This window comes from Artemia franciscana, chromosome 4, assembly GCF_032884065.1.
Source record: "Artemia franciscana chromosome 4, ASM3288406v1, whole genome shotgun sequence".
In the NCBI taxonomy this organism is placed as follows: domain Eukaryota; kingdom Metazoa; phylum Arthropoda; class Branchiopoda; order Anostraca; family Artemiidae; genus Artemia; species Artemia franciscana.
The window spans coordinates 48,012,719-48,026,572 of NC_088866.1; the positions used below are offsets into that span (position 1 = coordinate 48,012,719).

The 13,854-nt window shown below is 36.9% G+C and overlaps 1 protein-coding gene across 4 annotated transcripts in view; it reads left to right on the top strand.

The window, feature by feature from the left end:
- LOC136026524 (putative methyltransferase C9orf114 homolog) overlaps window positions 1–13,854 on the top strand; it is a 71,338-nt gene that overhangs the window by 8,198 nt on the left and 49,286 nt on the right. For 2 of the 4 annotated variants that reach the window (XM_065703185.1, XM_065703183.1), the window contains exon 2: window positions 9,513–9,992. The exons of 1 other annotated variant lie outside the window; for it this stretch is intronic. In XM_065703185.1, the coding sequence (XP_065559257.1) occupies window positions 9,514–9,992 (479 nt within the window). In that variant the 5' untranslated portion in view covers window position 9,513. Of the gene's footprint in view, window positions 1–9,446; window positions 9,993–13,854 lie in introns of all 4 variants that reach the window. One more of the 4 variants, XM_065703184.1, reaches the window with a different exon arrangement.

The following is a 13,854-nucleotide window of genomic DNA, read 5'->3' on the forward strand; positions in this document are numbered from 1 at the left end:
CAAAGGCTAGCACAAATACGTAGAGAAACGACTAAAGACGAAACACTGAACTCCCTATTGGAAACAATACAAGTGGGTTGGCCAAACAATAAAAAGAGCCTAGACAGAAAACTTGGGCCCTTCTGGAATTATCGTCATGAGTTGGCAGAACTTGATGGCCTTGTTGTTAAAGGGGAGCGCATAGTCATCCAGATGCATGAGAGCAGGCATATTAGGCCAATTACACTCTTCCCATCTTGGAATGGCGAACGTCTGTATTCTGGCCAGGCATCACTCGAGATATAGAGAGGCTGGTCAACCAGTGCGAGGTATACGCCAAGTTTGCCATGAACCAACAGAAGGAGCCGATGATCCTGCACAAAATACCCGACTACCCATTCCAGCATGTAGCTGCTGAACCTGTTCCAGCTCATCGGACAGGATTACATGGTCACTGTCAATTACATGAGTCGGTTCTTTGAGGTTGATCGCCTGACAAACACCACGTCACGGCAGGTCATCAACAAACTGCAATCTCACTTCGTCCGATATGGGATTCCCGAGCGACTTACAACTGACAATGGCCCCCAGTTCAGCGCAAAGGAATTTCAGCAATTCATGACTGACTGGGGAATAATACACTCAAGCCCAAACTACCCTCAGTCCAACAGCTTAAGTGAAAAGGCAACAGAAGGAGCCGATGATCCTGCACAAAATACCCGACTACCCATTCCAGCATGTAGCTGCTGAACCTGTTCCAGCTCATCGGACAGGATTACATGGTCACTGTCAATTACATGAGTCGGTTCTTTGAGGTTGATCGCCTGACAAACACCACGTCACGGCAGGTCATCAACAAACTGAAATCTCACTTCGTCCGATATGGGATTCCCAAGCGACTTACAACTGACAATGGCCCCCAGTTCAGCGCAAAGGAATTTCAGCAATTCATGACTGACTGGGGAATAATACACTCAAGCCCAAACTACCCTCAGTCCAACGGCTTAAGTGAAAAGGCTGTTCAAATAGCTAAAAGACTCCTGGTGGAGGCCGCTGAGAGCAAGAGTGACCCGTATCTGGCACTATTGGAGTATCGGAACACACCCATTGATGGATTTGCCCCGGCTCAAATAATGGTGGGACGCCAACTGAGATTACTCCTGCCCAGCATCACACAAACTATGCAACCAGGAGCCTTCCAATTTGACTGATTCAGACAACAGAGGGAGAAGGCCCAAGAGGCACAAGGCAAACACTATAATCAGCATGCAAGGAATATGGAACCACTGAAAATGGGTCAGAAAGTACGGGTCCAGTTGGCTGACCAGGGAACCTGGAAGAAGGCAACAGTTTGCAAGACTGGCGACAGCCCTTGTTCTTACTATGTGCGTCTCGAAGAAGGAGGGACGTTCCGCCGCAACAGAATACACATTAAATCAAGACAAAACCCGATGGTGACTGACCTGCACGATGGTGCTAGTTGCCAAGTCGAAACTTCGAGCGTCTTGCCATCGAAGAATGTTCCCGATCCCTTAGTTGATTTTCAAGAGACTACGGACCCCCCTACAGTGGAGTCTCCAACACCAAAGCAAGGTGTCACAAACAAAGAGGCGGAGGCCACGGATCCGGCTCAGGCAGAGCAGATTAACCATTCGTTCTGGTCGTCAGGTGAAACCCCCAACAAAGTTGAATTTGTAGAAAAGAAGGGAGATGGAATGAATTGATTGTACTGTATTAATTAAAAAAAAAGATGAAATGAACTTATTGTACTAAAAAAAAAAAAACGTTCTGGTCGTCAGGTGAAACCCCCCAACGAAGTTGAAGTTGAGTATATACAATAAAAAACATCGTTGAATCACATGAAGAAAAGAAGGAAGATGAAATGAACTTATTGCTTGCTTATGCTCATATATTAGTACTAATGCTTGTGTGCTTGCTTGCAGTTGCCTTATTATGCTTTTGTTACTGGTGCTTGGGTCAAATATACGTATTAACTGAATAGTACATCAAAGAAATCATTGCACTGAGCATATCCTCATAGAGCAGTGAGTTCAAAATATTCAAGTTTATAATCCAGTGCCTTAAATTCAATGGGCTACTACAAGATTGGCAAATTGGTTGAAGCAGTGTCAGTATAATACTTCTTATTAAGATGAAGGAGTATGATGAGGAATAGATAATTATGACATGATAGCCCATAATCACCTAACAGCAAAGAGACTTCTTCAGAGTAAAGAAAAAATAAAAAGTAAAGAAAGTAGGGAAATTTTAATCAGACAATTTAATATGCTTTTCTGATTTTGTACTTGACAGTACTTATAATTTGACTTGCTGGTAGGATTTTAGTTCAAAATTTGGTTAACTGGATTTGTTTAAACACCTGCAACATTGTCCCAACTAAGCTACATTGAATAATTGGTAAATAATTATTCTTAAGGGCAAGTCAAATAACTTATTTATGTGTGAATAAATTTGTTGGATAATGTTCAGATCATTGACTGTTGAAGCTAATGAAGTTTTTGGGAATGGATTTAGGTTAGCATAAAGACAGGTACTAAATCTAGAATCACGACCAGTAAATGAGAAAAAAAGCTTGATAAGAAAATCAGATGAAAACAAGTCAATAAAAATACTGACCTAATAAACACTGATATCTTGACATGACAAAAATATTGTTATCAGTTGGTTAAAGGGATAGTAGCCTATGCAATATTCCATAGCTGAAATAAGGACAAGGTGAAAATAGTATTTCTTTCCTTTTTGTTCAGGAATGGGTTCAAGGTGAAAAATGATACTGGGGAGATATTGCTGGGTAAACCTGTTGAATGATGACTCTCCTGAAGGTAACATGCTAAAACTGAAAGAGAGACATTCTAAGATTGTCAATTTTATGCTCATTTTATGGTTTTATTTGCAATTTTGACAAATTCTACATTTGTAGCCAACAATGTTGTAGTCTACAAATGTAGCCAATATCTACATTTGAATTCGGCTGAAGGAAGATTTTTAGTCGATCTGGTATTCCATTAAATCAGACAAGAATTTTGGACACTCGGAACTTAATTTCATCAATATAACATTAGCTGCCATTTTTAACTTAGTTTTATCAAGAACAGCCAATGTGGCTACATTTTAGAGAAGATCAGATGCATCTTGATGCATTGGTGCTGATCCCAACCGTTTTTTTGCAAAAAAATAACCAAGTAATGACAGTTTGAACATTACATAGGTAAAAAATTGTTGGGAGCTCATTTTTGTCAAAAATAGGAAACTGATTGAATTAAATATTTTCTCTTATCCAGGTGTATTGGCTATAGTGTACACGTTTTGCATTGCCAAAATATAACAAGGGTTTGAAAAGGTGTTGGTCCAAGTCACGACTGAGCAGAGTCTAGAGTTCTACCCTAGCCTACCCTCCTAAACAAATTCAACTAGACATGCTATAAATTCTAAAAATAAAAATGATTATTAGTCTTGACTTTATTTAAATTTCAAAAGATGACAGACAAAACTAAGCATATATTGATGAAATTTTACTGTTTTAGCTTGAGAATAAGATATGTATGTTAAGTCCTTTTGTTGATTTTCAGAAAATGTGTATCTTGATCATGAAACTGTTGATTAAATTTCAAATTTGCTTCGAAAACTATATGGATGCAAAGTTTTGTCTATTGTTGAATCTTTTTTGCGTGGTGAATAACTTCTAGTCACGTTTGTGTACACAGGTCCAAAACAGATTTGTTGTCAAAGTCAATAATTGCTTATTTATTATTGGAAATTATCTATCTACACTGTACTTGCTAACCATTTGAACCCTTTTGACAGAATCCAGAGACGTTTGTGGTGTTTGGATCCTTGTTTTGGAAAATTCTTCTGTCTCATTCTTTATCTTTATTACTGTAAATCTTTGCATTAAAAGAAATTATTTGGTCTGTGGGGGGGGATGAAGGTAAAGTTTTGGCAATCTAGTATCAATGATAGCTTCCTAGCACAATGGATTCTATTTTTTATGGCACTTGGTATTAACCAAGTGACATATAGCAATCACAAATTCTGTTGGTCTGTTGGTCCTGGATTTGCTACTTTAGGCACTTCCAGTTAAGCTAGGACGATGAAATTTGGCAGGCGTATCAGGGACCAGACCAGATTGAATTCGAAATAGTTGTTTTTCCGTTTTGACCATCTTGGGGGAGTGGGGGCCCGTTAATTCGGAAAAATAGAAAAAATTAAGTATTTTTAACTTACGAATGGTTGATAAGGTCTTAATGAAATTTTATGTTTGGAAGGATATCGTCTCTCAGAGCTTTTATTTTAAATATCGACAGGATCTGGTGATATTGGGGGGAGTTGGGTGGGAGAAACCTAAAATCTTGGAAAGCACTTAGAGTGGAGGGATTGGGATGAAACTCGGTTGGAAAAATAAGCACAAGTTCAAGATACATGATTGGCATAAACCAGAACGGATCCGCTCTCTTTGGGGTAATTGGGGGGGTGGGGGTTAATATTGAAAAATTAGAAAAAATGAGGTATTTTTAACTTACGAACGGGTGATCGGATCTCAATGAAATTTGATATTTAGAAGGATATCGTGTCTCAAAGCTCTTATTTTAAATCCCGACCGAATCTGGTGACATTTGGGGGAGTTGGGGGGGGGGAGCCTAAAATCATGGAAAACGCTTAGATTGGAGGGATTAGGATGAAAATTGGTGGCAAAAATTAGTAGAAGTCTTAGATGCATGTTTTACATAATTGGAACGGATCTGCTCTATTGGAGGGGGGGGGGGGGTAATTCAGAAAAATAAAAAAATGACATATTTTTATCAAACAGTTTGTGGTAACGAACTGTAGTAAGGAGCGACCCGGCTCAATAGTAACCAAAACTCTAGAAAATGGAATTTTGATATCAATAGCTACATCAAAAGAATCGCATTTTAATGATGATTGTAAATATATAAGTTTCATCAAGTTTAGTCTTACCCATCAAAAGTTACGAGCCTGAGAAAACTTGCGTTACATAAGAAAATAGGGGGAAACACCCCCCAAAAGTCGTAGAATCATAACGAAAATGACAACATCAGATTCAGCGTATCAGAGAACCTTACTGTAGAAGTTTCAAGCTCCTATCTGCAATAATGTGGAATTTCGTATTTTTTGCCAGAAGACAAATCACGGGTGCGTGTTTATTTGTTTGTTTGTTTTTTTTTCCCAGGGGTCATCGTATCGACCAAGTGGTCCTAGAATGTCGCAGGAGGGCTCGTTCTAACGGAAATGAAAAGTTCTAGTGCCCTTTTTAAGTGACCAAAAAAATTGGAGGGCATCCAGGCCCCCTTCAACGCTCATTTTTTTCCCAAAGTCAACGGATCAAAATTTTGAAATAGCCATTTTGTTCAGCATAGTCGAAAACCATAATAACTATGTCTTTGGGATGACTTACTTCCCCACAATCCCTGGGGGAGGGGCTGCAAGTTACAAACTTTGACCAGTGTTTACATATAGTAAGAGTTATTGGGAAGTGTACAGACGTTCTCAGGGGGATTTTATTTTGTTTGGGGTTGGGGCTGAGGGGAGGGGGCTATGTTGGAGGATCTTTCCTTGGAGGAATCTGTCATGGGGGAAGAAAAATTCAATGAAAAGGGCGCAGGATTTTCTAATATTACTATAAGAAAACAATGAAAAATAAACATGAAAACATTTTTTCAAATGAAAGGAAGGAGAAGCATTGAAACTTAAAACGAACAGAGATTATTACGCATATTAGGGGTTCTAAAAATACTTTAGCATAAAGAGCGAGGTATTTAGGAGGAGATAAATACCTCGCTCTTTATGCTAAAGTATTTTTAGTAATTTCAACTATTTACTCTACGGCCTTTCTGATTCAGGGGTCATTCTTAAAGAATTGGGACTTACGATTTAGTGAACTTACGATTTAGTGTAAAGAGCGAGGTATTAACGAGGGTACAAACCCCCTCGTATACATAATAAAAATATAAGATTATGAAAGTTTGTTACGTAAGTTAATTCTTAAGTTACGTATATTTTTTACTAATAAATCGTTGAAAATTAAAAGTTCTAGTTGCCTTTTTAAGTAACCGAAAAATTGGAGGGCAACTAGACCTCCTTCTCCACCCCTTATTTCTCAAAATCGTCGGATCAAAACTAAGAGAAAGCCATTTAGCCAAGAAAAGAATTAATATACAAATTTCATTTTAATAATTTATGTGCGGAGAGCCAAAACAAAACATGCATTAATTCAAAAACGTTCAGAAATTAAATAAAAAAAAACTAATTTTTTTAGCTGAAAGTAAGGAGCGACATTAAAACTTAAAACGAACAGAAATTACTCCGTATAAGAAATGGGTTCTCCCCTCCGTAATCCCTCGCTCTTTACGCTAAAGTTTGACTCTTTGCCACAATTCTACTTTTTAAAACAATTAAAAACTTTAGCGCAAAGAGCGAGGGATTGCGGAGGGGAGAACCCATTTCTTATACGGAGTAATTTCTGTTCGTTTTAAGTTTTAATGTTGCTCCTTACTTTCAGCTAAAAAAAATTAGTTTTATTTTATTTAATCTTACGAAAAAGTGATCGGATCTTCATGAAACTTCCTATTTAGAAGGACCTCGTAACTCAGATCTTTTGTTTTAAATCTCAACCGGATCCAGCGTCATTGGGGGGCAGTTGGGGGGGGACTGGAAATCTTAGAAAATACTTGAAGCGGAGAGATCAGGATGGAACTGGATGGGAAGAATAAAGACCTGTCTAAGATACATGACTGACATAACCGGACCGGATCTGCTCTCTTTGGTGGAGTTGGGGGAGGGGTAATTTGGAAAAATGAGGTATTTGTAACTTACGAAAGGGTGACCAGATATTAATGAAATTTGTTATTTAGAAGGATCTTGTGCTTTAAAGCTCTAATTTTAAATTCAGACCAGATCCTGTGACATTGGGGGGAGTTGGAAGGGGAAACCGGAATTCTTGGAAAACCTGAAAATTGGGGTATTTTTATCTTACGAATAGGTGATCGGATCTTAATGAAATTTGGTATCTAGAAGGAATTCATGTCTCAGAGCTCTTATTTCAAATCTCAACCAGATCTTTTGACATTGGGGGAAGTTGGAGGGGGAAATCTTGAAAAACACTTGGAGTGGAGGAATCAAGATGAAGCTTGGTGGATAGAATAAGAAAATGTCCTTGATACGTGATTGACGTAACCGTACTGATTCACTCTCTTTGGGGGGTCGGGGGAGGGGTTCAGTGATTTGGCGAGTTTGGTGCTTCTGGACGTGCTAGGACGATGAAAATTGGTAGGCGTGTCAGGGAGCTTCACAAGATGACTTGTTAAGGTCGTTTTCCCAGATTCGATCATCTGGGGGGGGGGGGGCTAAAGGGGGAGAAAATTTTTTAGAAAAAATGAGGTATTTATGACTTACGATTGGGTGATCGGATCTTAGTGAATTTTGTTATTTCTAATGATATCGTGACTCAGAGCTCGTATTTTAAATCCTGACTGGCATTAAGCCTCTGATTTTCCTTTTAAATCAATATATTGATTCTTAGAATTTTGTTAGAGCTCATACCATATGATCTTTTGGCTCTTATCTCTTCTTGTCTCGTCACAAGTGCCATATGAGCTCTTAGCTCTTGTTTGTACTGATAGACATAATAAACCAACTGTTTGTTCTGATTTATTTTTGTTTGTTTAGCAAAGTATCTAAATTTTTTGGCTTTGCCTCAAGTGGCATCAGTTCACGAAAATTTATGGGGGGTTGGGGCAAAATTATTTTTCAGATGTATAAGGTATGAAATAGATAAGATTCATTTCTAAAACATAAACATAACATAAATCATTAACAATAGCTTATAACTAAAAAAATAGTAAGCAAATTTGTTGTTTGATCAATTATTCAATGAAAATACCAGAAAAGGACATTTTTTAATGAAAATGCTCTCAAAAAGTATTTTTCAAAATCTAAGGTAACAAATATACCCCTACTACTAGCCCTCCTAATTGATACTCCTTATGCTTCCTTACCTTATCCTTCCTCCACTTCAAATGATTGGTTTTATTGCTTATTATGAGTGTGAATGTTTCCCTTGTCTTATTTTTGACATTGCTAAAGTAAGTGCAATGTGTCGTGTGTGTTGATAAATAGAAAAGGCCTTAACTGGACAATATCGTTTGTCAGGGTTTAGAACACATTCTCAAACAGTAGTTAGATCCTTTTCCTGCTGAAGGAGTTGCATGCTTTGCATTTGATGAATGGGAAAGCAGACATTCCAACTAGCAATAGTCATGCCTTGAATGAACCTCTGTATTGGAATAAATCTTTCTGTTACAATGCTGCAATTGTGCAAAGCTCTCCAGCATGACATACCATCGATTTCCTATTTGATAAGGACATTTTTCTTTCAACTGAGTGTTTTACAGTTGAAAAGGTTTGGGGGAAAAAACGAAAATAAGCCTCTAGACCAAGGTTGGAATATTGGAAGCATCCTAGACAGTGATCAAGTATGGTTCTGAAACATAGGTGCTCAAAAAGGCAGAGTAAGATTTGTTAAATACTTTCCCCAGGAATTGCCTCTGACAGTTTTGTGTAACTTTTTGATTGATAGTCAGACAACAAGCTGCTACAAAAAATGAAGCTCTATTCCAATTTCTTTGGCTGTAATGAAAGGAAGGTTGAGATGGCTTGGACAATTTTTATGAACGTAGGATGATAGATTGCCAAAAGGAACTTAAGAGTTAAAGAGTAAAACTTTGAACATATTAAGGTAAAAGATGCAGCGCTGGTTTGGACCCTTGAAGTCCAAAGCAGCAGTGGTGATCTCCGTTTCAAGGTCCTTCAGCCAAGAAGTTCAATGGGGAGCTGGGGGCCAGCCATCCTGTGATTTTGCACACCCTTCCAGCTTAACTTTGCTATGTACCCATTTAGAGTTGGGTCGACTCTGGCTAAGCTTACAGAGTCATGCCGCTGGTCCCTGTCCCAAACTAAATAACCGGCCACATGAGGAATTGAACCCCCGCGCCTCGGATAAAGGATTCCAAACCTAGCGTGCCAAGCACTTGTCTAAGACTGCCTATTATGAACAGCTTGAGGCAGAGGAGAAGTGTGCATAGCTGTGCATGGCTCAGGTGGCTCGGTGTTGCTCTAAGTTGCTAGTAGTAGTTGTAGTAGCATTTTTCCTTCAGCAATTAAAGGTGATTTTTGTAATTGAAGTAGTTGAAATTTCTTGCTAATTGTATTTTTTTTGTTCCATGACAAGGATGCATGGTAGAATTGGGAAGGGCTAAAAAACGGCAAATTATGTTAGCAATATTGTAAATGAAAAGAAAATCTGTAAATATGTTGATATTTAGACTTAGGCTGGAAACCCCTCCTGTCTTTGTGCGTGCCTGATCCAAGGCCCTGATCCATTTGATTTATTTTGTAGCTTTGATTTTTCCTTTCATTTGCTTCCTTTTCAGAATTTCCTTGGTCCAGCAGAATATTTGGATTTTACATTTCTCGTTTTCATTTCTCTTCGTTTTCAGAATGGATTTGTCATCATCACCCCTTACAAAAAAGCCGAGAGCAAAGAAGAGAAAGCACAAAATTGATAAATATGTTGAAAGTATCACTGATACCTTTCAAGATGAAACAATAAAGGAAGTTAATCATGTCAAAACCCTAAGTATAGCATTGCCAGGGTCAATTTTGGATAATGCACAGAGTCGAACATTAAAGGCCTTTCTGGCAGGACAAATTGCAAGGGCTGCTGTTTTATTTGAAGTAAATGAAATAGTTATTTACAATGATAGTGACATACCGTTCCAAGATAGTGATGCACACAGTTTTGGTAGTCACCAATGTCACAGTGTTGCCAGTATGGGTATATTTTTGCAATATTTAGAATGTCCTCAGTTTATAAGAGAGATTTTGTTCCCAAAACATCCAGATTTGAGGGCAGCACAAGAATTGAACTGTGTTAAATTAGAACATATGAAAGAAGTTATTGCAGAGAGTAGATTCTGGTGAGTACAGGTTGAACAAAAGTAGCATATATATAGCATATATAGTAGCACATATAGTAGCACACATAGCACATATCTTTAGCTATAGTAGCGCAGGATGTTTTCTGCTCCTCAGGTTAATCCAAAATATCACTGTTCTTGAAAGGCAAAAGGTTGTGACTTGATAATGCAATGTTTCCTGCCCCCACCCCTAGTAAAAGCCCTTTTAACAACCCTTTGCTTCAAGGATCAAACCTCCAATCATAGTTTTTAGCCAAAATTTAGACAAATTTTATAAGAATAATTAACAAATTCTACAACTTTGCAGTTTCTTTAATAATATACCTTATGAATGAGATGGACTACCACCCCCTTACCTGCCTTCTCTTTTCTGTTTAGTTTGCATAGTGCTTTCTTTAAAGAATTTTTCAAATCAATAAGTGCACACTTGATAATTGCAAGCGTTAATGTTTGACTTTCAAAACATTTAAATCAAGGATTTTTTTTAAGCAAATATGAACCGATTAATTCTACATTCATTTTGAAAAAAATATTAATTATAGTGATCCCTCTTGAATTATCAAGAAAAAAAAATTAGTATTGACGATCGGGGGCTAAAGGGGCGGTGCTACTCTTCATTTATTGGAGAAATTACGTTTTAACCTTGAATATTGCTCTCTTTTTTTGTTTCTTTTAAAACCTTCTTAGGTTTTACTTACTTAATTTAAATTTGTTTAAATATCATAGTAAGAGTAATCATAAATATGAAAAGTTTGTCACCCTCAACTCTCCACTTTTCTCAATAAGTTTAACTTTTGTACAGCCATCCATGAAAAAACACATCTTTTGCCATCCTTTTTGGTAAAAAAAAATCAGGAGGTCGTGTACTTGTTGACTTCAGTTGGGTTTCGTAAATAGTGATGAAGACCACACTGCCTTTCCATCATGAACATCAAAAACAAGAAGAACAATAGGGAATTCTTTTCGCAAAACTGTGGAATTCTAATTTAAATGAATATTTCGGCTCTATATCCAAGGGCTGTCTTCAGCAAAACATGAATATTTAACAGAAAAAGAGACTCACAATAACATACGACTATTAAGACTAAAGTGAAAATTTTAAAACTGTCCCAGCATCCTTACTTCAGCGAAGTCAACCAGGACTGATAAATAAAGTGAGGTGAAACGTGGCAATTCATTAAAATGAAAGAAAAATAATGAAAAGCAGGTTTTCAATGCTAATATTGCCTTTTTGGCAGCTAAACTCAAAGAGGTTTCTGTAACTGGTTCTGTGTCAATGTCTACTGGTTTTTTAATATATTTTGTAAGATTGTTTTAATTAAATTTGTGCATAGAGTATTTATTGAACATTCCTCCAAGTCCTTCTTTAAGGAAATATTATTATTGATCTTAAGTCTGATTTCAATCGCTTCTCGAACAACCTGCTTTATGCCTACGTTATTGCTTATAAGGGAGGATTCTTCAAAAAGTATTTTGTGGCTGGGGTTTTCAAATACGTGACTGCTTAATGCAGAATCAAAAGAAACATTAGCAACATTTGAATTTAGAGCTTTGGTGATATCGCCTTTATCCTGTTGTAGTCGTTTCTCTAAATTCTGGCGAGTTATACCTATATAGTATTTGCCACAACATGGTATTCAAGAGACCCATCTTTGGCCAGTAACTGGGGTTTTATCTTTACCAGTGTTTAGGAGATTCATAATTTTGAAATTATTAGTAAATGCTACATGCAGATTATTTCGTGTGCAAACTTTTTTAAAATTAATAGTGATTTTTCTGATGTATGAGAGGCAGATAATATTTGAAGACATATCAGGATTCTCAAATGGTAAACTATCATTGATTTTACGGTAGTATCTTTCCAGTCTACGGTTAATTGTATCATTAACAAGTAACATTGGGTACCCCTTTCCAAACAGTATGTTCCTGATAAAGTTTAGTTCTGCTGTGATGTGGGAATCAGAAGAAATGATTACGGCACGATTGACGAGAGAGATTACGATAGCTCTTTTAACATGTGGGTGGTGGGGGGCTTTGAGTTTATTTATGCTGCGAATAATTAACAGATCTTGGAATTATATTTTATTTGCGATTTAAATTTCTAAGGCAAACTCTAGATTTCTATCATTTGTATTAAGGTGATCTAAAAATAAAAAAAAATAAAAAAAATCATTTCCCCTATAATTCCAAAGGGAAAATACGTCATCCATGTAACGTCCCCAATAGATATGCTTCAAGACGTATGCATTAAATACCCAATTTTCAAGATATTCCACATAAATATTCGCCAATAGCCCAGAGAGACTTAGTCCCATCGGCGGACCGTTTATTTATTGATAAAAAGAATCACAGAACTGGAAATTCATTGAACGCTTGTTACAGAGTTTAACCAATGTCATTAAGACCTCGCAATGTATTATAGGTGTTGAACTTCTATTAAATGATAATTTTCTTCTCTTTTTTTAAATGTAATTGTTCAGATACTGCCTCATCAATATTTTTATACATAGAAACAATATCAAAACTACTTACTATTGTGAACTCTGAGATACTTACGTTTTTGAGTTATTCGACTAAATCTACCGAATTGCTTATGTATGATTTTTGAGAAAAAAGCAAAGGTTTGAAGGGTGTACATAGCCATTTTCCAATATTGGAAGCTGGGGCTTTTCTACAAGCTACAATGGGTCTTAAGGAATGCCTTGGTTATGTTGTTTCGGTAAACTGTAAAATTTTGGACAAAAGCTGCCATGGCGGGAATATATATTGCATAATTGTGGGGTCATTTTACCATTCTGCTTTAGATTCTTTAATTCATTTGTAATTTTATTAGCAAACTGATCAGAATGGTCATGGTTTATAGTTGGATATGTAGTTTTGTCATTTAGATGTGAATAAATTTTATTGTCATAGTCTGTCGTATCCATGACAACTTGAGAATTGCTTTTATCTGCTTTAGTGCTTTAGCTATTATAATGGACCGGTCTTTGCGGAGATTAAATACAAATTTTAGGTCATGTAAATTTTCTAGTATTATATTGGCAGGAGACTTAACCTTTTTTTTAGCTGTTGTTAAGGGTATCAATATGACAAGCCCTATCTTCGTCTGGGTTTGAAACAGAAATATAACATTTGTGTAAAGAGGACTCTAGAGAGGAAACTAGATTCCTAGATATACGTATGTTATTGTGTCTCTTTTCTTTTATATATTTTTTTTTCTGAGGACAGACCTTGGGTCTAGAGCCAAAATATCCATTCAAATTAGAATTCCTCTAATTTGCGAAATTTTCGCAAATTAAGCAAATTGCTAATGAATGAATGAATGAATGAATGAACTTTATTACCCGTAAAGTATAAAAAACACAAAGTACGGAGTATTATGAATAAATAAACAAAAACAAATACGATAAACAGCGAAGAAATACAAAATTGAAACTAACAAAAGACAATATGGATTAATCAACCAGTATCAATATGGAAAAAAGGCTGCAGAGGGTCATAAACGTGAATAAAGTTGACAGTCTTTTTACATAAATCATCACTGGAAGACCGAATCCGAGAAGGCACATCTACTAAACCAAATCGAGCAATTATTTTTTTGTTTCGGTGCCATCTAGGAAGCCGGAGGAGGAATTTGCAATATCTGAAATAAGCCGTACGTAGAGTATGTCGATCTTTCTTACGAAACAGATGAGCCATGCCTGATAAAAACAAAAGCACAGGGGCGCAATAAGCGTTATAAATCATGCACAAACCGTTGCGGTTTTAACGGCTTTTGTTTGGGGATATTTTTCCGTAAGCGACGCGTAGGTTTTTCATGGCTTGATTCACTAGGGATGAACAGGTAGCGGAAAGTGTTGGG